Source organism: Bombina bombina, chromosome 6, assembly GCF_027579735.1.
Source record: "Bombina bombina isolate aBomBom1 chromosome 6, aBomBom1.pri, whole genome shotgun sequence".
Taxonomy (NCBI): domain Eukaryota; kingdom Metazoa; phylum Chordata; class Amphibia; order Anura; family Bombinatoridae; genus Bombina; species Bombina bombina.
Window position 1 is genome coordinate 639,046,782 of NC_069504.1, and position 27,958 is coordinate 639,074,739.

At 36.6% G+C, this 27,958-nt stretch overlaps 1 protein-coding gene across 2 annotated transcripts in view; it reads right to left on the reverse strand.

Moving 5' to 3' along the window:
- The window catches only part of HAPLN3 (hyaluronan and proteoglycan link protein 3), a 41,085-nt gene that overhangs the window by 790 nt on the left and 12,337 nt on the right, over positions 1-27,958 (reverse strand). For both annotated transcript variants that reach the window (XM_053717662.1, XM_053717661.1), the window contains 3 exons: positions 9,665-10,036; positions 5,569-5,871; positions 1-1,601 (listed from right to left, as the gene is read on the reverse strand). The exon at positions 1-1,601 is cut by the window's left edge and continues 790 nt beyond it. In XM_053717662.1, coding sequence (XP_053573637.1) covers positions 1,318-1,601; positions 5,569-5,871; positions 9,665-10,036 — 959 coding nt within the window. In that variant the 3' untranslated portion in view covers positions 1-1,317. The remainder of the gene's footprint in view (positions 1,602-5,568; positions 5,872-9,664; positions 10,037-27,958) is intronic.

The following is a 27,958-nucleotide window of genomic DNA, read 5'->3' on the forward strand; positions in this document are numbered from 1 at the left end:
GAAATGCAATGTGCAATTTCTGACACATAAATAAAGAGTTGAGTTTAATATCCCTTTAAGTTCTTCATAGAATATTCATTCCTTTGAGATGTTTTCATAACGAATTACAATATCCTGGCATGACAGCTAGGGGGCAATATCTTTTAATCTATAAGGTTGGAAGATGTAACAGTAAAATCCCACTGTTGAAGTGAATTGATGACAACACTAAATTCCATAATGGGTTATTCCCCCAATACACTGTAAGCAACAAGCCTAAGGAGAATTCATATCTGTACTATGTTTCTGTTGTTGATCTGTGTCTTCTTTATGCAACATCTGAAGATAAATATTTAAAGGGGACATTGTACTGTAAAAATGTTTTTCCCTTTAATGTGATCCCAAGGATCAAGTTTAACCTGCTGAATTGTATGCAATTGTTTATAAATAGCTAATTTTTCTTTATGTTGCTATTTGAAGTAGCTTGTGTTTCTGTAGCATATTTAAATACAATGAACTCTGCTCAGCTGCTTACCTAAATTTCCTTACACCAGTACTGGCTATATAAAAGTTATGTAAACAGGAGGCAGCAAAATAAATCAACCACATAGAAGGAGTTGGAAAGAAAGAGAAAACCTAGCCAAGTTGAAAGGGGTTTCCTCTAGCATACTTGAATACAATTAACTCTTCTCAGCTGTTTGCCTGAGTACAATTTCCCTTTAAAGGGAAGAAAAAAAATCACAATACATTTAAAAAAAATGATGGAAGCATAACTGAGCATTTTAAATATCTCATAGACCTGGCAAGTCAATGTCTTTGGTACAGTATGCAAATACTTTACATGATCTTTAAAATAAAATAGCTAACATTAGTATGCACAAAATTACTACAGTATTACTATAGGCTAACTGTCTGTCACTGATATTTCTCTCAAAGTTTTTAACAAATATACATAAATTAAGTAAATTAATAGCACCAATTTCTTACTTATCAAATATATATCTTTTAGCTTCCTCCCACGATTAAGTTTTCTTGCCATGTTTAATCATATTTGTTAATAAAACATTATAGTATAACATAAAAATATATGTTCCATTAAACAGAGCACAATTACATGACATTATGGCACTAGTCTATGGCTGTTATACAGCACAATGGTTTATATATTTGCATATAAATGCTGTAGTCGTTAACATGGACACAAGTTTTTATATTTTTTAAAAAAAAATTCCCTTCTTTTTGTGCCAGGTACATTCTAAAGAGTAACCTGCCCATGTGAATAGATTCTGTGCAAAGTTTCTGATTACGCTGTCATTATGGCAGACAGATTTGCTGTATTTAACTCATCTTATAGCAAAATACTCCAAATTTCTTGTGTCTTCCTGGGAAACCAAAGCTTCGGACACCAGGTTCAGGGGGTCCACAATTAGGACGGGGGAAGGCAATGGGATATCTGACACTGCCATCATCAAGCCATGCTGCGTCACATCGATCAAGGTCAAGAAATTTCCATGCGGCAAAAAGCTGTCCCACTTTTGCAATTTGAGCTCCATCCTCTACGCAAGCTGCTTTAGCTTCATCAAAATTCAACTTATCAGGATGCTCTAGAAAGTAAACTTTACCTGCAAGTAAGAGATGTAACAAAAATGTGTAAGAAGTGATCAACAGAAGAAATACAAAGTGCAATGTAATTTGTAAAAGATACACATAAATATATTAAGTATGAGCATAATTTATTAAAGTTACACAGAAACTCCTACTCTCACACACATCCAGACTCTAATAACAGATAGCCCCAAAATAGACACAATCTACATGCTCCCCCCCCCCCAAAAAAAAAAATGCATAAACAGGGGATTACAGGAAGTACAAAAATATCTGGAATTCACACTAACGGAAAACATCTATGACTGGGTAGAAAATATTCTGAAACCTCTGGTAATAAACCCAGACAATTTCATTCAAGACACCACAGACCTGCTAAATAAGCTGGCTAACATAGGTACCATACCAGAAGGTACCAACTTGGCAGCAATGGATGTTGAAGCACTAAACACCAATATCCTTCACCAAGATGGGCTAGTAGCATGCCAGGAATTTCTATATCAACATGACCCGCAGACCGAGTCACACAACTTATAAAATTCATACTACTTTACATTTGGGGATGATATTTACCTCTATAAGATGGGGACAGCTATAAGAACAAGAATGGCTCCTCAGTATGCTAACCTATTCATGACAAACCTTGAAAATAATTTTTTATCCACCTGCAACATAAGACTTCAGGCATACTTCCGCCACATTGGTGACATTCTAATAATATAGCAGCAAGTGAGCAACAATTAATTAATTTCCACAAAATATGTAATGAATTCCATCCCATTATCAAACTCTCCCCCACAAACATTAATTTTATAGACACCACCATTTACATTTAGAACAATACCATACACACTTCCATGTACCCATAGACTGTGTTAAATAGGACAGCTTCCATCTAAAAACACACCAAACACTCCATCATTTACAGCCAATCCATAAGAAACAACTGTATCTGCTGAAAATCTGGCAGGGCTTCAAATTTAAAATTTAAATCACTTAAAATTGTATTCACGAACCACAACTACCACCCAAGGATAATAGAAAAAGGAGCTCACAAAGCCACAAAAATACGCAGGGACAAGCTCTTGCAATATAGGCCAACACTGAAGAATAACAGGGAACCTCATTTTAGTAACCTACAACCCACAGTTAGATATTTTAAGAAAATTTGCCAGAGAATTCACCTCTTCACAAGGACAGGCAGCTAAAATAAATATTCTTAGAACCCCCCCGCTTCTGATACAGGCAACCCCCAAACCTCAAAAGCCAACTAGGATACCCCACAAAAAATGGCACATTTCCCTGCAACCCAAAGTGATGCAAAACTTGCCCTCATATCCTAACAACAATCTCACCAACCAGCGAAGAATAGGAATACAATATCCAGGGCTGTTTTGTAATGGTGCACCTCATTACATGCAACAAATGGTTGACACTACATTAGAAAAGCAGGACAAAAACTCAGGGAAAGAATGAATCTCCCCTGCTTCACAATCACCAACACAATAACAGATACTCCAGTAAGGAAACATTTCAATGGACCACATCACATTGTCCACAATTTAAAAAGAACAGTACTGAAAAGGAACTTTAGATCCCAAATGGAAAGAAAGATTTGGAATTACAAATGTGTAATATTATTCGACTCCTTCAGTGCAGGACATAGTATATCTAATTTCTTGATATTAAAACTCAGAACTATTTAATCATTCAGATGACTAGTACAATACCTCCTACACCGCGGAGACAGACTATTCACTCATAAGTGACAGCATTATCCTGCACTCAGCTTAACTCTTTGTGATTCCTGAACATGATTACTTAGATATGCAGAACAAACACCTTCAGACATCCCTGTGAATCCTTTTCCAAGGCCCATACAATATATTAAATGTTCATGATTTACAGATGTAATTTTAAATGAATATACCATACCATGTATATAAATATGACTGAGCTTCACTTGTACATCAGAATGCCTAACGGAGGGACCTTAGTCTCCTGAAAGCTTGCAATTGCATCCACTATTTGTAAGCGATTAAAAAGGTATCACCTGTATATCCCTTTTCTTTTTGCTTTTTTACTTTTTTTTTTAATAAACTGACAAACACAGTACTGCTCCTTTTCTAAAAAAAACCTGTAAAAGCATAATCAAAATTTGTAAAATCATAATACTAAAATAAAATGCAAAATAGAAAGTGCAAAGTTTAAAAGTAATAAAACTTAATCTGAAGTGTAAAGTAATATAAAATACAAAGCTCTATGTGTAAATGCAGCAGAACTCTCATGTCATGCAGTGCTATACTGCACGCAGCCTGTCTCTCCTTCACATACAAAAATGCAGGGAATGCCCCTTTGAAAAGTATAGCATAATCTACCTCTTCAGAATTTTAATAGAGATTTTGCAGCGCTGGAGAATCATTTTATATCATCTCATCTGAGCAAAGAGATTTGCACACCTGCTTACATGCCCCCCCCCCAAGAAAAATGACACTTGCTCATCCACGGTTATGCTCACATTCTTATCTGTATGCATGCTCAACCTCACATACCTACTCACATTCACTCATCAGCACTTAGCCACAGCTGTAATTTCTTTTGATCAGAAGCAATATGTTCATAGTAAATAAGTCCAGATTTACACTATGATCCAGATTACGAGGGGCATGCTAACAACGATATCGGGTTTACCGCAGCTATTTGAGCTCCGATCAGATGAAGAGCTCGTATTACAAGTTAAAAATTGAGCGCAATTGAATTTAACGCGCGTCAGGATAGCGCAACCTTAGAGCTCTGGTTAACTGTTTTGCAAAACAAAAAAGTGTCACAAAACACATCACAAATACATTTAAAATTACAGTTACACTCAAAATAACACTATATAATAAAAATTATTTAAAAAACAAAGGCAGACAAAAGAGCTTTAACATAGAGAAACATGCATACACATGTCTAAATACGTATATATATATATATATATATATGTGTGTGTGTTTATATGTGTGTACATATGTATTTATATGTGTATATATGTATTTACAGACATATATACACATATAAAAACATAAATGCATATGTACACATATATAGACATATATAGAAGTGCATTGGAGCCCTTTGCAGTCAAGTAGATGAAAACATGTTAAAAGTATATTTATGCAATATTTTTTTAATAATGTGTTATACTGTGTATTAATATTTCACATTACAATGATCCGCACAGTATTTTTAAATCGATATTCCTATAAATATATATATATATATATATATATATATATATATATATATATATATATATATATATGTTTATATCTATACCAATATATTTATATATATATTTTTTTTTTTTTTTATGTATAGATATATATTGTACAAAAATACTATTAATTATATGTATAAAAACAAATTTATGAATAAATAAAACATATTCTACTATGTGAAGAACATTGGAATATGAATTATTCATATTTTTATGTCAGGTTAGCACACATTAGAATATGTGATCGGGTTTGCGTGCAAGTAGATTGATAGGTTTTATAGTTTTTTTTCCACTTTTCTTGCTCCATTAACTTATATGGGGGGATACATAAAAGTGGTCAAGATATTCTAACCTCGACTTTTTGTGCTCATCGGGTTAGCGCTTGAACCAAAACTTTTTACTTTCAACTTGTAATACGAGCGCACAAAAAGTTGACATCTAGCGGAGTAAGCACGCAAGCAGGAGCAAATACCACTCCACTCGTAATCTGGCCCTATATTGGCAGGGAGTGAAAAGAAAATCACCAAAGATGAGTTTTTTGTTGATTATCGGGCAATCCAACCTAATAGCTCTCCCATGAACACTAGCCCACCAATACCACATTACCCATGCCTCGACTGATATTCAGTCCTCACACCACTACCCATTAGGCATACAAGCTTTTGGGGCACTTTCCTGCATAAAAGAGTGTCTAATATAGTAAATAGATTTTCATAGACTCTCACCTTTAAGAGCAGAAGAAAAGCAGAAAACATCATATCTGTGCAGATGTTTGTGGCGTTCTCCATAGTTTCTGACACCTGGTGCCATATCTTTACCACCACACGGTTCACGAGGTAAAGTAATCGGGTATTGTACGGTGCCATCCATCACCCAACCAGCATTGCACCAGTCTAGGCCTTCCTCCCACGCTTTGAAGAGCTGCTCAAATGAAGCTATCATTGAGTCCTGTCCTTCACAAGCTTTTTTGGCATCATGAAAGTTTAATTGGTATCTTCCATGGTGCGGTTGATAAGGAAACACAACTCCTGTTTAAAAAAGCCTCAAGTTAGCAAGAAGACATCAATCTATTTGGTCTCTGAAATTCTAGTCTATGTAGAAATATTATTTTATATTACTACTAGTTCAAAAGTTTACAAGTTTTAGTGTTAGTAATAAATAATGATGAAAATAATAAAAAGTTTTATTAATAATGTTCACAATGTTGGCTGATATCTGTCACATGGCACAGGGAGCCAGCAAATGGGAGAAAAAATAAATTTGACACACAAAAAAAATCTACTGTTTATTTGAAATTCAGAGGTTCTATTGCCTTGTCTATTTATTATGCATGTGTTAATTATGCAATTTGTCTGTATTTAGTCTTCCTTTAATATCCCTTTTAAAAAAAAAATCTGATTACAACAGAAATATGTGTTTTGTCACTAATCAAGCAAACAAGTTTAATTCTAATTATTGAAACATTATCTTAGACCTCTGGGGTGCCACATTTACATTGCGGTTATTAGCTGAGGTACAAATAAGCAAAAAAAATAACTATATAAAAAAATATGTTAGATAAGCTTTCTAAATATACAGTTCTTCTAGAATCCGTGTTCTATTTAGCTTCATAATGACCCCTGGCCCAGCAATGTTCCATTTCCATGGTTTTTTTCCTATTTAGTTTGACATTGCTATTAAAGTTGCAGAGTAAGTGCTCTTATTGTTTTTTATCATATTGTATTTTTTTTTAATTCCCTCATACTGTGCATTTCATATAAAAAGAGAAACATTGTATTGTATTGTTTTGTATTGTATTGTATGGATAGATTTAGCGTGTTGCTATGTGACAGAAATAGGATTCTCTGTAAAAGAGAAAGCAAAGGAAAATACTATTTTACTGTTGCTGGACTGTGGACATTAACAATGATTTATCCTATAAAAATGCTTAAAATGAAAGAAAAGCTTTAGTCATTAATGATCACATCCAGAAATTATGTTATTTTAAAAAAAAATAGTATAATTGATGATATTTAATTATTACTGCACCCCAAAGGGTATGGAGTAAGGGATATGCTTTGTATCTTTAAAGCACCTGGACATTCTGATTGCCATTGAAAGTAGCTGGCATATAATTAACACATAATCACAGGCATACAATGTGACTCAGTGGGAGTTGCTCAATAGAAATGTGATCTGGAGAAGAAGGGGTTATTTATGGTGGGCTTATGTTTTATGGCATCTACAGCCAGAATGTTATTAGTGGTATACCTGTAGAAGAGACACTAAACCTGAAAGAATTTAATTTTGTTTAGCAAAAACATTTGTAATGTAGTTCATTATCTGCCATGCCTGCTTTTTCTGTAAGTGATATCCAAAGATTATGTTTTTTTTTCCAAAGATCCCAGAAAATATTTAGCATACCTAGCATTTATTTAGTGTTTAATGTCCCTTTAAGAACATATGTGAGTTCCTCCGGCTGTCAGATTATTTACTGCTCACGTATGTATGTGTCCTTATTTGATCTTAGAAGACAGAAAAATAATGGTTGTTTTAATAAGGCGTTATTATTTTCCCTTGTATCAGTAAAACAACACAATATGTTAAAGGTTAGATAATAAATGCCACAACATATCTCCATAAATAGATATAGCTATATAATGAGGCTATTTCCATTTACTTAAAAAATCTTTTTCTGTTTTGGGGATTACTTTTCCCAATTTCATAATAACATGATTGAATAGATAGTATTTAGGGGCAAATATTCAAATACATTTGTTTGTTGCCTGTTGAATAATTGGTGGAATAGTTTGCAGACAGCGGCATCTAGTGGCCATTTCCGGAAAAAAAAAAAAAAAAAAACCTGATCTGCTTTACTGCTTTATAATATGTTATGCTAGAAATTAATTTCTAATAAATCATTTCTTTATATTACATGTTTTATACTAATTAATTAAGCAAGTAATAGTGTTTTGTTTTGCAATTTCTACAGTTACAGTGACACTGTTATTTTGGAATGTGGATTTACTTACATTAATGTTAAAATCTAACTATATATTTTACTACCCATTTTTTCAGACTTTATTGGAAAATTCACCCAGAGTGGCACAATATGGTAATCTGCAGCACTGTGTGATTGATTAACATGTTAAGGGAATATTAAAGAAGGTATTTGTAGCTAAAACTTTTATAAAATACATGAGAAAGCAGAAAATAAATGTGTTAAAATGCCCTCTTTTAGATGAAACCAATTAAAAATATATCCAGTGTCATCTAACTGCATTAACTAAATAATAATAATAATAAAAGGGTTAAAGTGACAGTAAACAGCTTGAGATGTCTCAATAAAATCTTTAGTTCGCGCCAATCACATCGGGTCAGGAGCTGTCAATCTCCCCGGTCGGAACAAGACCGCGGAGATTGAATTTCGCCACTTTAGAGGTCTGGTGACCGCTGCTTGTTAAATACGGCTTGCGGGTTCTCTTGTGAAAACCTGCAGCCGTAGTGGGTCAAAAGGCTTTGATAAATCGACCCCTAAAGGCGGGATGCCATACTTAAAGTTTTGTGCCACAGGGCAACCCTCTGATACTTATTATCTAGTTCCCCAAATCCCCAGCTGCTGAGTGAAAAATTGTGTATCTAGAAATATGTTTGTTTTAATTCAAATAATTCCTAAAGTAGTTCCCAGCCTGCTGCTAGTGAAACAAATAAGCACCTCATTTAATTACTCTGGGTGTTGTAGTTTACAGAAGCATGAATAGGGTATAATAAACATCACTGCATGGGTTGTATATAAAATGTAATAAATCTGGGTATCCCTGTTCTGAACAAAGCTACATTGTGTTTTCCTGCTTTTGGAGCAAAAAGAACAAAATAAAACTATCATGATTAGTGCATGTAATTGTAAACAACTTTCCCATTTACTTCTATGAGCTACTTTGCTTTGTTCTTTTGTATCCTTTTTTTGAAAAGCATACCCTAGGTAGGCTCAGGAGCAGGAAAGCGCTACTGGGGAATAACTGCCGATTGGTGGTTGCACATATATGCCTCTTGCCATTGGCTTACCTGATGCTTTCAGCTATCTCCCAACAAAGGATACCAAAAGAATTAAGCAAATTTAATATTGAAAAGTTGTTTAAAATGGTATGCTCTATCTAAGTCATTAAAGTCATGTTGTAGCTTTAATAGTTTTAATTCAAGCAGCTTCCACTGAACCATTTGTATGTAAAATATATGGACTGTTCATATGAGGGAAAAATATTAGCAATCCATTATTTTTATTTTTTGTATGTGATGTAACAAAAGGTCCCCTGTACCTTAAAGTGACACTGCAATCTTATTTTTTTTCTATCATTCTTATGGAAAAGCAACTTTTAAACAAAGTTTTTGTTTTCCTTAAGAAAATATGAGGTATTAGCAGTTCATATTGCAACTAACACAGCTGTATCAGTAGTGTACTTCTTGTGTTCAAGGTAAGCTATTTAACAGAACTAGGACGTATCTGCTAACACCTATCAGCCAATGAGCTTTAGCTATATCAGTTTCAAGTTAAATTGAAGCAGTTTTTAACTCACTTTTTAGGGGGGGGGGGGGAATACAAAAAAATAACATGTTTTAATGCTGCTATTTCATTTGATTCACAGAAGTTAAGTTCAGTGTCTCTTTAAAAACTTAGAAAAACAAATTAGTGAAAAGTTACAAAATCTCAATATTACAATTGATGGTAGTAACTCATATTGAAAAAGACAGGGATTACGGGTCTCTTAAATACTGCACATCAAATGTATTCAGAAATGTATATAAATGAATAAAACAATGTTTACAAATATCTTTAGAACTTACCTCTCAACTCCAGTTCCACTATTCCGCTTTCATCTTCAAGCCCATCAATGATCTCACATTTGTACTTTCCGTAATCCTCCAACCGCAAGTCAGTGATGACAAGGGACACCTCACTTGGTACAGTCTGATGAAGGTGCACCCGCCCTTTGTACTCTGCAAAGCTCCTATGTCTTAACCCAATTGCCACCATCACATCCCTTTCTTTAGTGTTATCTTTGTGTAATTTAGACCACTTGACTCGGAGCCTTCTTGGAGATGATAATTTTGGCTCATAGTGAAATGTACATGGGAGAGTAATGTTACCACCACGGTAACCAAACAGGGCGTCATCTGGTGTATTCACCACCAGTTTCACACCATTGAAATGAATAACTGAAAATAAAAAATACAGAGTTTGTGAAAAATATAGCATTAACATTACTATATTCAAATTGCATACAATTAAAGCTAGTCTTTAAAGTGATTGTAAACTTTAACAAATTAAAGCCCAGTATCAAATAATAATCTTAAAAACAGGGGCCAAATTCATAATGATGCTTATTTTTTAAAATACTTACCTTTGCGTTATGGAAAACATAACGCCAATCCTCTGCCCGCATCTACTGCTTTCATTAGCATATCGATGACAAATCCGGCTTCCTCCAATTAATGCGTTGCCCCACAAGCTGGACGTCAAAGGGGGCACACAACGATTGGAGGAAGCTAGATTTGTCATTAGCGCTGTGGAATCTGTTGGCGCTCTACAAATAACAGATAGTAATAATAATCGAACTGCTAAAGAAAGCAGAAGATGCGGGTGGAGGATTGGCGTTATGTTTACCATAACGCAAAGGTAAATATTTTAAAAAATAAGCATCATTGTAAACTTTAGTTAATTAAAGTGAGCCCTGTTTTTAAGAGTATTATTTGACACTGGACTTTAATTCGTTAAAGTTTACAATCACTTTAAATTCAACTGGCAAAAGTTTACTGTTTTACTAAATGCCTAATATACAATAAATATGGTTTTAAATTAATTCAATCATTAACTAAGAAACTGCCTGCCTGTATTGCAAACTATTAATTTTAAGAGAAAATGCTTGTTTTATGACAATCTGCCACAATTATAAATTGTTGCATTCTTTGGCAGAACAAATTCTTTTCTCACACATGTCCACTAGATGGGGCTCATTAACAATGTAAAAATAAAGGATCCAATGATCAAAAACTTGCTAGCATGAAGAGAAATCACACAAAATCTTTGGGGGCGAACATTAAATTGTATTGTATATGTCTCACATCAAGAACCATGTATAGCAAGATAATCAGCTCTCAAGCTGAAATTTGCCTTTCTTCAATACTTTGAGAGACTTTATAGTACTGACAAAAATTATTTGTAGTACTGACAAGATAATCTCAGACTTGAAAGTTTTAGAGACTCAGGTCCATATTCTTAAAGCAGGACTCAAATACATTTGTTCAACTTCTAGTAGCCAGACCATAAAGTTAGGAGTCAGAAATGTTTGCCCATCCCTGAGATATGATTGGATATGTATTTTAGAGCTGCAAAGTTTAGAAAGGATACAGCCATATCAAGCTACATTTTAGGTGGGAATGGAAGTGTGAAATACCCATAGGTGTCTTGAGGATTCTAAACCAGGGCACCAGGTCTTAATTTTATGGCACCAGTGGCTCTCTGGCGCTGGGGTTTGTCAAGCCCGGTCTTAATGGGACATACAAGTGTAAAAAGAAAATTCTCTAATAACAGAATTTTATTAGTGTACTATTGCTTTTATATAACTGTTTAAACCCTAAAAAGAGGTTAAACAACACATAGTTAAATTCAGCTTCAGGGCAGCAATGCAACACTGGGACCTAGCTGAACCAACAACACCAATAACAAGTAACATATGAGCATAGCCATCAATCACCAGTTAGCTCCTAGAAGTGCATTACTGCGCCTGAGCCTGTGTTTTTCAACAAAAGATACCAAGTGAATGAAGTAAATTTGATAACAAAATTAAAAAGTCTTTAAAAATCACATTCTATCTGAACCGTGAAAGTTTATTTTTGGCTTTCATGTCCCTTTAAAGATACATTAAAGTTATTTGTATATATACATAGTAGATACCTGCAACTAAGCACTTCATTGCAAATAAGCAGCATACAAAATGAATGATTTTTAAGTATTTAAACTATAATTGTTTTAGCAACATTTGCAGTGATTTGCATTCTCAGAGCAGTCTGGGGACACATAGCCCTTAATATCCATCTCATAATATGGTGACTAAATAGGGATACAGATAAATGATCTTGTACAATGATCAATTAATCATTGTGTAGCATTTTGTAGGGTCATGTTTCTGGAACATGAAGGATACACTTCATCCTGTCTGGAGCACTAAATACATCACAGTGTTCAATTAAAGAAACAGTGGTCAAAATAAATAATGAATGTATGATTAATCTTATGGGGGATTTAGTTTTGATGTTGATGTTCCTCTAAAATTGATCAGTATTCAGAACTAAAGTATACGAGACCTGAACTATTTTACATAGATATGTTTTAATAATGACATTCATAAATATGTAACACCTGTAGTATTTCACATGTTGCCTTTATACTGCTTAGACTAGAGCAAGATTTATAAAGCGCAAGGAGAACTCTCCGGGTAATTTTCCTATGGATTTTCCTCAGTTCGCCTTTAGAGAACCGCAACTGTGTGCTCAAATGTATCACAAAAAAATGAAGGGGGGGGGCATTTATTTGTTTTAGGCACAAATATAGGAGAATAGCAATGATAAATGTCACACATATAATTCCTGCACATTTATATTGTCCCAGGGATGTGACATAGCCAACCATAAACTTGCTGAAGGGAAGTCCTGGCAGAAATCTCGCTATCTTAAAGGGATATGAAACCTAAACATTTTCTGTTGTGATTCAGACAGAGCATAGCATTTTAAAAATGTTTCCAATTTACATCTGTTATCAAATTTGCTTAATTCCCATGATATTCTGTGTTAAAGGGACATTATACACTCATTTTTTCTTTGCATAAATGTTTTGTAGATGATCTATTTATAAAGCCCATAAAGTTTTTTTTAAAATAAATGTATAGTTTTGCTTATTTTTAAATAACATTGCTCTGATTTTCAGACTCCTAACCAAGCCCCAAAGTTTTATGTGAATACTGATGTACACCTACTGCAGCTTGCTCCTGTTTGTGTAAAGCGTCTTTTCATATGCAAAAGAAGGGGGAGGGGGAAGTGTCTTATTTCCCACTTGCAGTGGGCTTTCCAACTGCCTTTTCAACAGAGCTAAACTGAAAGCTTCTAAGTACGTTTTTACACCATTTTATACTGGATTTTTATATCAGTATCTGTGCATCTTATTCTTTATAGTAGTGTCTATTACATGCAGTTATATGAAGATGAGTGTACACTGTCCCTTTAAAGAGATACCTAGGTAGGCATGTGAGGCAGTACATAGCAGGAAATAGTGCTGCCATCTAGTGCTCTTACAAATTAATAACATTCTTGCAAAACTGCTGACATATAGTGATCCAGAAATGGGCCGGCTACTAAGCATACATCCCTGCTTTTCAACAAAAGATACCAAGAGAACACAGAAAACTTGGTAATAGAAATAAATTAGTGATTTGATTAAATTCACACCCTCTACCTGAATCGTGAAAAAAAAAAACTTTGGGTTTCATATCCCTTTAACCCCTTAATGACCGAGGACGTGCAGGGTACGTCCTCAAAAAAAAGGCAGTTAACGCCTGAGAACGTACCCTGCACGTCCTCGGTGTGGAAAGCAGCTGGAAGCGATCCTGCTCGCTTCCAGCTGCTTTCCGGTTATTGCAGTGATGCCTCGATATGGAGGCATCCTGCAATAACCATGTATGGCCATCCGATGCAGAGAGAGCCACTCTGTGGCCCTCTCTGCACCGGACATCGATGGCCGGTATCGTTGGTGGGTGGGAGCCGACGTGGGAGGCGGGTGGCGGCCATCGATGGGCCCAGTGATGTGGAGGGGGGCGGGATCGTGGGCGGGGATGACCAGGGGCGCGCACGGACGCGCGCGCGTGCACGATGGGGAGGGGGCGGGCGCGTGCACGGGAGGGAGCGGGTGGGAACCGCTACACTACAGAAAATATCTAATCTAATCAGGGTTCTAAAAACATAAAAATAATAAAAATAAAAAGCGAAATCAGGGGGTGTTGGGTTGGTATGTGGGAGGGAAGCTACACTACAGAAAAAAAACTGGGGAAAAAAAAAAAAAAAAAAACATTTTTTCTGCAAATTGGGTACTGGCAGATAGCTGCCAGTACCCAAGATGGCCCCCAAAAAGGCAAAGGGGGATGGTTAGAGAGATGCTTGAGGGGGGATCAGGGAGGTTGGGGGCTAAGGGGGATCCTAAACAGCAGCATATGTAAATATGCTATACAATTTTTTTAAAAAAAAAAACAAAGATTCCCTTTATTTTTGTACTGGCAGACATTCTGCCAGTACTTAAGATGGCGGGGACAATTGTGGGGTGGGGGAGGGAAGGGAGCTGTTTGGGAGGGATCAGGGGGTGTGATGTGTCAGGTGGGAGGCTGATCTCTACACTAAAGCTAAAATTAACCCTGCAAGCTCCCTACAAGCTACCTAATTAACCCCTTCACTGCTAGACATAATACACGTGTGATGCGCAGCGGCATTTAGCGTCCTTCTAATTACCAAAAAGCAACGCCAAAGTCATATATGTCTGCTATTTCTGAACAAAGGGGATCCCAGAGAAGCATTTACAACCATTTGTGACATAATTGCTCAAGCTGCTTGTAAATGATTTCAGTGAGAAACCTAAAATTGTGAAAAATTTAACGTTTTTTTTAATTTGATCGCATCTGGCGGTGAAATGGTGGCATGAAATATACCAAAATGGGCCTAGATCAATACTTTGGGTTGTCTACTACACTACACTAAAGCTAAAATTAACCCTAGAAGCTCCCTACATGCTCCCTAATTAACCCCTTCACTGCTGGGCATAATACACGTGTGGTGCGCAGTGGCATTTAGCGTCCTTCTAATTACCAAAAAGCAACAACAAAAGCCATACATGTCTGCTATTTCTGAGCAAAGGGGATCCCAGAGAATAATTTACAACCATTTATGCCATAATTGCACAAGTTGTTTGTAAATAATTTCAGTGAGAAACCTAAAGTTTGTGAAAAAAATTGTGAAAAAGTGAATGATTTTCTTTATTTGATTGCATTTGGCGGTGAAATGGTGGCATGAAATATACCAAAATGGGCCTAGATCAATACTTTGGGGTGTCTTCTAAATAAAAATATATACATGTTAAGGGATATTCAGGGATTCCTGAAAGATATCAGTGTTCCAATGTAACTAGCGCTAATTTTGAAAAAAAGGGGTTTGGAAATAGCAAAGTGCTACTTGTATTTATGGCCCTATAACTTGCAAAAAAAGCAAAGAACATGTAAACATTGGGTATTTCTAAACTCAGGACAAAATTTAGAAACTATTTAGCATGGGTGTTTTTTGGTGGTTGTAGATGTGTAACAGATTTTGGGGGTCAAAGTTAGTAAAAGTGTGTTTTTTTCCATTTTTTCCTCATATTATATAATTTTTTTTATAGTAAATTATAAGATATGATGAAAATAATGGTATCTTTAGAAAGTCCACTTAATGGCGAGAAAAACGGTATATAATATGTGTGGGTACAGTAAATGAGTAAGAGGAAAATTACAGCTAAACACAAACACCGCAGAAATGTAAAAATAGCCTTGGTCCCAAACGGACAGAAAATGGAAAAGTGCTGCGGTCATTAAGGGGTTAAAGACTGACAAGCACACATTAGTACACAGTACTACAGTAGTAGTACAGGCAGGACCGTCTTTAACACAGGGCAAAAGGGGCAGCTGCCCTGGGCCCAGTCTCTGTTGAGGGGCCCAAGAGTCCTAAAAAAAAATAAAAAAAAATTTATGGTTCATACCAGACTGCTGATGTGACATGGGGAACACACACGTTCAGTCCTAATACTGTCACAGTCAAAAGTACTCTGCTTATATATAACTGTGCCAGACCGTGCCGGTGTCATGTGACATGCCAAGCTAGTGCCATGTGCTGTTTTAGATGTGCACTGTGCAGCACTGAATGCAAAGCCCTAACTCGGCATCCAGCCATTTCCCACTGCATCAGAAAAGGTCCTACTGGGGTTACCACTGTTACCAGGTAACTGCTCTGGTGGGGGGATTGTTTCTGGGTAGGGCTGACTGTGGGCGCATGCAGCAGAAAGCTGGAGCGGCAGGCACATGAGGATTTGAGCATCTGTGCAGCTGCATACACTGCTCTCTTCAGTCTTGAGGCTGTGTGACTCATCTCACACTGTATCCATGCAGCCTTGGACAGACAGCATCCAGTCTACTGGTCCCCTAAATCTCTTTAACCAGCTAACCTCACACCAGATTCACTTTCAAAAGAATATTAAATTAATCCACAGTGGAGGAATTTATATATTTATTTACTTATTAGTACTGCTTAGGTCCAGTTTCACATATTGCATTTTTTTTTTAAATGATTAGCCCAGCAGTGGATGATCCACCGCTGGGCTAATAATAATAAAAAAAAATTGATTTAGTTGTTTTTTGTGATGTTGGGGTGGAGAGCAAAATTGCATGGGGTGGGGGGCCCAAGAAAATTTTTGCCCAGGGTCCAATCAATATTAAAGATGGCCCTGAGCAGTGGAGGCTCCTCCATTTGTGCACAAGCGCACGTGCCCCCTGTCAGATTGCTGAGCAAAAAGAAAAAATGTCAGATGAGAAAAAAAAAAAAAACTGTCAGATGCTGAGAAAAAAAAAAAAAAAAAAAATTATGCTGAATAAAATAATGCTGAATAAAATATATTTTTTTCAATGGCCCCCTATTGGAAAAATTATATTTTATTTTTTTTTAACCCCCAAAAATAACATTCTGCTTGTTTTTTTTTAAAAAAGTAAAAAAAAAATTGTGTGTGTGTGTTTCTTTAATACAAAACCGCACGTGCGATAGGCATGATATAGGGCTCTGTCAGTGATGCCTACGTCAGTCTGCAGGATTTGGGCCAGCCTCAAGCAATTCTAATTGATAGCTTGATCGCACACACTGAACTGTGCGAGTGGGGAGGGACAAATTCCAGCCTGTGCTCTGATAGGCTGCACCATGACGCCGGATACGTCATCACCGGCTCCTCCCCCGCATCAACAGGCGTTCTAGCCATACTGAGCTGACCTGTGCTGTTATTGAATTTCAGCAGTTACACAGCACCAATGTTCCCTCTAATGAGCGCGATTAAGGGCACGCATCTTGGAGCGCCAAAAGCCTCAGCAGAGCTCAGTTTTGTAAGAGCAGGGCCCAGGGTGATGATCGCGGTAGATGGGGATGCGCATGTTGATGGAAACTCCCGTAACACCACTTCAGAGGTCCGGTAAGGCTCCCTTACATATCCTCTATCACGGATATTTTATCGGGCAATCTGACGGCCCTAATGCTTATAATAAGACGGCCACGAGCGACACTGTGGATTACAAATACACCACCGCTAGCCTAGCTTCATTTTTTTCAAACACTGAGATATTCCATTTCCTCCTATACATAACATGTGAGAAATATCTTGTAACTACGGACTAGGATTCTATACTATCACCTGGGATATTTTTTCAGTATCTTTTTGGGATACAAGAGGCATCCTTTTTTCAACATCATTGACTTTATCTTCTTTTTATACTATCCAGATTTTTAATATTATTAACATCTCATTTTTAGTTGTGCCCACAACATGCGTTTTGAATTAATTGGATGGATGAATGATTATATTAATATATGTTTTATGCTTATCAGTTTGTTACATTTTATTTGTAGTAAATCCCTAAATAATTTATATATATTTAAATACTTTGGATTTTTTGGATCTGATATTTATTTTATTATATTAAATTTTCTGAACTAATTTTAAAACAAGTGTACACCTCTAGCTTTTCAAGCGCCACTCTATTATTCTTTTCTTTGATTTATAAGATGCTTATCTATTAGAGTTTACAAAATGTTTGCATTAGGTTTAGGATTAAGGGTAATCTTATGTCACTTCTGCATAAGTGACTCCCATGAACTGTTGCTTTGCTTTTTTGCACACTTTAGATTCTGCAGTTTAGATAAATTGTTTGCTAACCAAATGTTGGTTTGCTGGGTGTGAGGTGAGTGTGTGTGGCTGTGTGAGTGTGTGTGGCTGTGTGAGTGTGTGTGGCTGTGTGTGTGGATGTGTGTGTTTAAGAGCTTGTGAGGGTGTGAGTGTGCTTGAGAATGTGAGGGAGAGGGTGTGAGTGTGCTTGAGAATGTGAGGGAGAGGGTGTGAGTGTGCTTGAGAATGTGAGGGAGAGGGTGTGAGTGTGCTTGAGAATGTGAGGGAGAAGGTGTGAGTGTGCTTGAGAATGTGAGGGAGAGGGTGTGAGTGTGCTTGAGAATGTGAGGGAGAGGGTGTGAGTGTGCTTGAGAATGTGAGGGAGAAGGTGTGAGTGTGCTTGAGAATGTGAGGGAGAGGGTGTGAGTGTGCTTGAGAATGTGAGGGAGAGGGTTATGTGAATATCTGTGTGTGGGTTTGTGTATGTGTGTTATGTTTTCAAGTGCGCACACATTTTGATCACTTGCCAAAAATTTGCACAGGTAAATTTTTTTGCGCCCACTTCTCAACAAAATTAGAGGGAACATTGTTGGGCACCCTTGTTATTTTGTTAATTTGAATACCTGTAACTACCTAGCACTGATTAATTGGAAGACAAAATTGGTTTGGTGAGCCCATTAAGCCTTAAACTTCATAGACAGGTGTATCCAATCATGAGAAAAGGTTTTAAGGTGGGCAATTGCAAGCTGTTCTCTATGACTCTCCTCTAAAGAGTGGCAACATGGGGGCCTCAAAACAACTCTCAAATGACCTAAAAACAAAGATTGTTCAACATCATGGTTTAGAGGAAGGCTACAAAAAGCTATTGCATAGATTTAAGATGTCAGTGTCCACTGTGAGGAACATAGTGAGCATAGTGAGGATATGGAAGACCACAGGCACAGTTCTTGTTAAGCCAGAAGTGGCAGGCCAAGTAAAATATCGGAGAGGCAAAGGATGGTGAGAACGGTCAAAAACAGCCCACAGACCACCTCCAAAGACCTGTACTGGGAATCTTCTTGAGGGTCTCATGGATTCCACTCAATATCAGCAGATACTTGAGAATAATGTTGAGGAATCAGTCACAAACTTTAGTTGAAGTTACCCCAGGGGCAGGATATTTCAACAAGATGATGACCAAAAACACTGCTGGTTCAAATGGGAGGGGCCATTTGAGGGGCGTGGCTTTCTCAAAGGGGCATGGCTTTTTGAAAGGGGCGTGACTTTTCAAAGGGGCGTGGCTTTCTCATAGGGGCGGGGTCTTGTGCACCACCATCCTAAAAATTCACCAGCCGCCACTGGCCCTGAGTACAGGGATGTTTTTTTAGAAGCTGTAAGAAAGCACACAGTATTACCACAGAATTGTATACTTAGTGAGGTTATTTCAGTTATTAAAGGGATATGAAATCCAAACATTTTATTTTGTGGTTCAGACAGAGCAAACCATTTTTAAAAAGTTTCCAATATTTTTCTATTAGCAAATTTGTTTAATTCCCATGATATTCTTTGTTGAAGAGATACCTAGGTAGGCATCTGGAGAACTACATGGCTGGAATAGTGCTGCCATCTAGTGTTCTTGCAAATGGATTACATTCTAGCAAAACTACTGCCAGATAGTTCTGCAGACACGTGCACACTCCTGAGCATACCTCCCTGCTCTTCAACAAAACATGCCAAGAGAACAAACAAAAAAATGGAAGTTAGAAAGTTGTTTAAAATTGCATGCTCTATCTGAATTATGTGTGAAAATTTTGTGTTTCACACAAAACACTCATCACTTATTTTACGTCTACTTTTCTAAGTCTAAATTAAATAAAAATAAATGAATGCTCATAACTTGTGGAATATGTTAGCCTGATTTGCATTAGAAACTTGCCATATGTTAGATTAAAATGTAGTAACTGAAATCATCTTGTAGCTAAGGTTGCCACTACAGCCATATTTTCCTGGACAGTTACACATACTGCAGGGTGTATAGGGGGGAACATGTATTGTGCTCCTGGACAGCCCATACATATTGTTTCTGGACAGTACTATTCATGTTCCTCTCTACACACCCTGCAGTATGTGTAACTCATAACTGTCCAAGAAAACATATATATATATACACATACACATAGTTCATAACAACATATAGTAATGATTATCATAAAATATGTAATATTATCAAAGATTCTTTACATATATTGGATACAGATCCAATAATAAAACAAATACTTCATCAAGGATGTGAATATGTCACTAGACGAGGTAAAACTTTGGGGAATACATTGTCTCCTTCTGATCTTCCACAAAAATCCAAACAGACATGGTTACCTAAAAAGATAGGTTTCTATAAATGTAGACGCCCAGTTTGTAAGACGTGTAGTCATGTCTTAGAGGGACCAAAATTTAAATCCCATTCTACAGATCAAGAACATAATATTAAATATTTTATAAATTGCTCTAGCACTCACATTGTGTATCTATTAACTTGCCAACAATGTGGCAAACAATACACAGGGAAAACGAAACGTTCTTTGAAGGATAGATTTCTACAACACCTTAGATCACTGGAAGACATAGATTCTGATACCCCAGAGGCGAGACACTGTAGGGAATGTCACAATTCAGACAGTTCCAAACTGACCATTCAAGGAATAGATCATATTCCTGTTTGGAAAAGAGGAGGAAGTAGAGAGAACAAACTAAACAAGAGAGAAATTTACTGGATGTTTGTTCTTAAAACTACCATTCCATAAGGCCTTAATATTAGGAGAGATCTTGACACATTTACATGAGTCAATATATTTCTTCTCCTAATATTATACTGACTAAATATTTTTTCTGTTATCAACTATACTGAGGAGTCCATGTTTTTTGAGGAATATGTTTTATATTTCTGTTTGTTTCTTTCTATTTAATAATTATTATTTTTTTTTTCCTTAATTGGTCTAAACTAATAAATTTATTGGAGATATATACAAGAAATAAAATTAAATAAGTAAACTAAATTTATTTATAAATATTTAGGCCATAAGTTTACTGTTAGATAATATAGTACACCAATATTTATGCAGATACTGTCTCTTTAAGATATCAAGGGAGTTTGTCCCTTTAAAAAGGAGGTGTGTACAGGTAATTACCTATGCAGTGATCAAGTGCGCAGGCACGAAATATGTATGCAACGTTCCTGTCCACACTGATGTGATTTTATATGTTTACACTCCGTGCTACGGTTTGTCTGTTTTTAAACATGGATTAATAAATTTTGGAACTTTTATTTAACACCGGTCTGAAGAGGTATCTTGCGCATTCTTTCTTCTACTTTTATATTCTTTATTTTGGTATCCAGTAAATACCTGAGAATGCTGCATCTACACTGACCGGATATACTCACTCTCCATTGTGCCGTACCTACTGAGGTCAGAATCTGGAGCGGAAGCACGCTAAGACGCCGGGGAACAAGGTGAGAGAGGATTAGTGGCGCTTTTTCTGAGACTTTGTATCAATATACACATACACATATACACACACACACACAGTGCCAGACTGGGGAAAAAAGCAGCCCTGGAAATCTTAAGGACCCTATATTCTGGACAAAAAAAATAACTAAATATATATATATATATATATATTTATATATATATAAATATATATATATATATAAAGTAAAAAATCAAAAGAGGAGATGTCAGCACTACCAATTCATCAAGGTATAATCTTTATTACAGTGACATGAAGACAAAGCAGCAACGTTTCGAGTCTGACTCTTAATCATGCTATACAACACTATCATTCAATCCCTTATATAGCAGCTGTGTAACACTTATTTAATTAATTCACCTGTTCATTTTTGAGTAACACATACATTTCATATTCTTTCATTGCCACCTAGTGGTTGTATATAATTATTACTCATTTTAAACACACTTTTTTTTTTTCTTTTCACTTTTTATATATATATATATATATATATATATATATATATATATATATATATATATATATATATATATATATATATATATATATATATATATATATATGTTTTATCAATCCAACACAGTATAAACATATACAGCATGAACAATAAGTAGCCACGCAGGACACCAGAAAAAAATAAAAAATGCAAAAGGACACCAAACATTAAAAATCATTAGATACCTCTTAACACAAAAAAAAAAAGTTATCAAACAAGGACCTATAACATAACCTAGATATCATTCTAGCAATTTTAGCAGTTAGAGACTGAAATATGCACTGTTGGCAGTTTCTATATTTATAACTAAAAAGGAAGAAAGAGAAAAAGAAAGGAAAAAAGAGAAGAAAAAAAAACTTTTTTCCTTTTCACTTTTTAATATTACTCCCTTGGGCATTAATGAAGTGATGATTTAGATTATGTACACAATATATAAAAAACCAAAAAAATTCTACAAAAGTTTATTTAAAATGAGTAATAATTATATACAACCACTAGGTGGCGATGAAAGAATATGAAATGTATGTGTTACTCAAAAATGAACAGCTGAATTAATTAAGTGTTACACAGGTGCTATATAAGGGATTGAATTATAGTGTTCTATAGCATGATTAAGAGTCAGATAGACTCGAAACGTTGCTGCTTGGTCTTCATGTCACTGTAATAAAGATTATACCTTGATGAATTGGTGGTGCTGCGTCTCCTCCTTGGATTTTTTGCTTTATATATGAGAGGTGTGCAGGAGCCCAGTCTGACGTACGGGCACCCCATACAAACAGAGTTTGATGAACTTTTCCTTATCTGTGCTGGATCCTCCATTGTGCTATATATATATATATATAGCGCAAACAGAAAACAGCACTCTCTGGACTTAACAGCAGAGAGTGCTGTTTTTTGTTCGCTATATCTAAACCTACTCAAGCACCCTGGCACCTGGTGAACTGTTTGTGAGAGTGCACCTGTTTCTTGCTCACCTCAAATATATAAATCCAAAAGGAAAAAGTCAGATGGCGCCAGCACTGATTCTTAAAAGTTGAAAAACCTTTATTGGGGTGTAGAACAGCTGTTCTTTCATGATGACACCCCAATAAAGGTTTTTCAACTTTTAAGAAACAGTGCTGGTGCCATCTGTCTTTTTCCTTTTGGATATATATATATATATATATATATATATATATATATATATATATATATATATATATATACATATATACAGATATATATATATATATATATATATACATACACACAGTATATATATATATATATATATATATATATATATACACACACAGTATATATACACACACTTACACGTACATATATATCTATCTATTTATATATATATATATATATATATATATATATATATATATATATATAACAGTAGTAATAAAGAAGGCACTCTCCGTTTACAATTGCGTTTATTGGTAAACGTTTTTGGGGTCTCCCCCGTCCTCAGACCAGAAGTAAACGGAGAGTGCCTTCTTTATTACTACTGTTATGTGCATACTTTTGAAGCGCACCCCGGCTGTTGAAAATTACAGGCTGCTGGTTCCCTGCTTATGTTGGTATATATATATATATATATTTTAAGTGGGCTTATATGTTTAGGGTAAAATGTATTATTCTCTCACTCTCTAAACACTTCTCTGAGACTGAAACACACTTTTCAGGCCAGGCAGCATTCAGTAGTATAATACAGTCTACAGAAAGACTAAAACTAGTAACCTACCTGATGATCTGATCATTCATATCCCTAGCCTGTAGCTATGATGACCCACAGGACTGTCTCACACTGAGTCTGACACGGACTGGCTGCTGTATGATTCTGGACTCAGTGTCAGTTTGTCCCACATCATGACTATCAGGTGGCCTAACTCGGCCGGCTCCCTCCTGGAGTCCTCTTTGCATACTGAGACTGTGAGTGTGCTCATGTGACGTTTCCCCCCCCCCCATTATAGTACCTCCCCCAGTGAGTATATGAGGCCGGCCTGTAGCGGCGACGTGATGATGCCTGAGAGTGCGTGCTCAGTGATGCGAATCATCATGCAAAATTGAAGGCTGGAGCCGGTCCTGGTCTCCTGAGCTACCGCATGATATGATTCGCATCCTGAGTGATGATCAGCTGGCTGCTTAGCTTGACACTCACACAGTCACTGTTTTTCAAATTACTGTCTGTCACACACTGACTGCACCAAAAGCAGTACCGGCCCACCTGTGCCCTGACAGCCCGGCCCACCAGGAATTTTCCCGGTATCCCGATGGCCCTATCCGGCACTGTGTATACAGTATATATATATATATATATATATATATATACACAGGTAGCCCTCATTTTACGCCGGGGTTAGGTTCCAGAAGGAATGGTTGTAAATCGAAACCGTTGTAAATTGAAACCCAGTTGATAATGTAAGTCAATGGGAAGTTAGGGAGATAGGTTCCAGGCCCCTCTCAAAATTGTCATAAGTAACACCTAATACATTATTTTTAAAGCTTTGAAATGAAGACTTTAAATGCTAAACAGCATTATAAACCTAATAAAATAATCACACAACACAGAATTTCTAATTAAACTAAGTTAAATGAACAAAAACATTTGCTAAACAGCATTATAAACCTAATAAAATAATCACACAACACAGACTTCACTTGCATTTTTCTGAAAACAGTTATTTCTATGCATTCCAATCTGGACTGATTTATAGACAGGAAGATCTTGTTCCTTTGAAATCTGCTTGATAGCTCAGGTCTGGTTAAACTGATTAATTTTAGCTTGCTTGGCTTTGCTGCAACACAAGCGGACAGCTTCACCTACTGGCTATTTTAATAAATGCACTGCTTCTCAATGCTTTTCAATAGCAGTCACATGACTGGAAAAAAAGGTTGTTATTCTGAAACGGTGTAAATTGAACCGTTGTAAAATGAGGGTCACCTGTATATATATATAAAGTTCCTTTAGGGAAAGCACAATCTCACCAAACCAAATAGTGCCACGGTGCTCTGCTGCATATCATCCAGATGTTCCACAAATGCAGGCACTCACTGGTCTTAATAAAATTATCCAAATTTATTGAGTCATGTCTCTTTTTTAAATGACTCAATAAATGTGGATATTTTATTAAGACCCTCTGTGTGTGATTGTGTCTCTCTCTCTTTCTCTAACCCTCTGTGTGTGATTGTGTGTGTCTCTCTCTCTCTCTAACCCTCTGTGTGTGATTGTGTCTCTCTTTCTCTATCTCTAACCCTCTGTATATGATTGTGTGTCTCTATCGCTTTCTCTCTCTCTCTAACCCTCTGTGTGTGATTGTGTGTCTCTTTCTCTTTCTCTCTCTCTAACCCTCTGTGTGTGATTGTGTCTCTCTATCTCTTTCTTGTTCTCTCTCTAACCCTCTGTGTGTGATTGTGTCTCTCTCTCTTTATTGCTCTCTCTAACCCTCTGTGTGTGATTGTGTGTCTCTCTCTCTCTCTAACCCTCTGTGTGTGGTTGTGTCTCTCTCTCTCTCTCTTTCTCTAACCCTCTGTGTGTGATTGTGTGTCTCTCTCTCTCTCTCTAACCCTCTGTGTATGATTGTGTCTCTCTCTTTCGCTCTCTCTAACCCTCTGTGTGTGACTGTGTCTCTCTCTCTTTCTCTCTAACCCTCTGTGTGTGATTGTGTCTCTCTCTCTCTTTCTCTAACCCTCTGTGTATGATTGTGTCTCTCTCTATTTCTCTCTCTCTAACCCTCTGTGTGTGATTGTCTCTCTATCTCTCTTTCTCTCTCTCTCTCTCTCTCTCTCTCTCTCTCTCTCTCTAACCCTCTGTGTGTGATTGTGTCTCTCTCTCTTTCTCTAACCCTCTGTGTGTGATTGTGTCTCTTTCTCTCTCTCTAACCCTCTGTGTGTGATTGTCTCTCTCTCTCTCTCTCTCTCTAACCCTCTGTGTATGATTGTGTCTCTCTTTCTCTCTCTCTAACCCTCTATGTGTGATTGTGTCTCTCTCTCTTTCTCTCTCTCTAACCCTCTGTGTGTGATTGTCTCTCTCTCTTTCTCTCTAACCCTCTGTGTGTGATTGTGTGTCTCTCTCTTTCTCTCTCTCTAACCCTCTGTGTGTGATTGTGTCTCTCTCTCTCTTTCTCTCTCTCTAACCATCTGTGTGTGATTGTGTGTCTCTCTCTCTTTCTCTCTCTCTAACCCTCTCTGTGTGATTGTGTGTCTCTCTCTTTCTCTCTCTCTCTCTAACCCTCTGTGTATGATTGTGTCTCTCTCTCTTTCTCTCTCTCTAACCCTCTGTGTGTGATTCTCTCTCTCTCTCTCTCTCTCTCTCTCTCTCTAACCCTCTGTGTGTGATTGTGTCTCTCTTTCTCTCTCTCTCTCTAACCCTCTGTGTGTGATTGTGTCTCTCTTTCTCTCTCTCTCTCTCTCTCTCTCTCTCTAACCCTATGTGTATGATTGTGTCTCTCTCTCTTTCTCTCTCTCTAACCCTCTGTGTGTGATTGTGTCTCTCTTTCTCTCTCTCTCTCTCTAACCCTCTGTGTGATTGTGTCTCTCTTTCTCTCTCTCTCTCTCTCTCTCTAACCCTATGTGTATGATTGTGTCTCTCTCTCTTTCTCTCTCTCTCTCTAACCCTCTTTGTGTGATTGTGTCTCTCTTTCTCTCTATCCCTCTGTGTGTGATTGTGTCTCTCTTTCTCTCTCTCTCTAACCCTCTGTGTGTGATTGTGTCTCTCTCTCTCTTTCTCTCTAACCCTCTGTGTCTCGCTCCCCCTCTCCCCCCAAGTCCTTTTCTGTGTTTCTGTCTACCTTTTATTTATTTAATGAATCGGTAGTGCCATCTGATGGTGTGGCTTTATTTAAAGGGGTGGGGTCAAGCGCCCCACCATCTTTAAATTTCACCAGCCGCCACTGGATCAAGACATTTTTATATTTACTGAATAATGAAAGAATCTATAAGCATAATTTGCAGCATTAAAGTAAAAAGTATGTTTTAAACAAATTTTAATGGGCATGGATTTCTAGATCTCATAATCAGAGCAAGCATTTTGTTATCTGGCAAGAGTTTCTGTTACAATCCTTTAGACTAAAATCAGATGTTTACTAAGTTGACCAGTTTTCCAAGACACCATTTAAAGGGACATGAAACCCATATGTTTTCTTTCATGATTTAGAAAGAGCATGCAATTTTAAATAACTTTCCAATTTACATCTAATATCTAATTTTCTACATTCTTTTGATACCCTTTGTTGAAAATCATATCTAAATATGCTCAGTAGCTGCTGATTGGTGGCTGCACATAGATACCTCATATGATTGGCTCACCCATGTGCATTGCTATTTCTTCAACAAAGGATATCTAAAGAATGAAGGCGTATCCTAGCCACTGCCTCACCAGCCTCTGACGTCACTGCATGTCACTGGTCTGTACCCTACTGCAGTGTGAGCTGTGTAGTTTCCACTTGTGTGGTTTAAATGGAAGGAGTCAGTTTTGGACCTAGCGCTACTCTACTACATGATGTAATATGCGCTCTCTGAACAGATGTGGTATTTGAATGCAGAAGCACAGTGCACAGTGACATTTATGACTTGCATTAGAAGGATTTTTGCTAATACATACGTACTGAAAAAAAAATCTTCGATTCAAAACTGAAATGCATTTAATTATATTTCACTTTTAAGTTAAAGTGCCCTTAAGCCAAGAGAAAGAACAAACTAGGAGTTGAATAATGAGCATACAAAGTGGCCTGACTATAGAAGCCATAAAATCCCTTATTGATGTCAGAAGGTTAGGGCATCTCTGTTCCTGCCTCCATATATATGCCTGGCCCATGCATACCATTGCTCATCTAGGTAGGTACAATTTTTATGTTTAATTTTGAATAAACCTCATATATAAATTAATATTTATGTGAATACAGAAATATGGAAATGTTCACACAGACATTTAGAAAATTAAATTAGATTTTCAGCATGAATATAATTACATTTTGTTGCCTGTAAAAGGAAAATATCCTCTACTGTGAAGAACTAGGGCTTTTCTGTTACAGTAACTAGAGAGTGGCAAATAATGTTTAATTAAAATGATTTGCGCAGTGTGTATATGTTTATGTCCTTACTTGCATTATATTCTGTCTGCTTCTAAAGAAAATAATACACCAGCATTACAGACACAGAA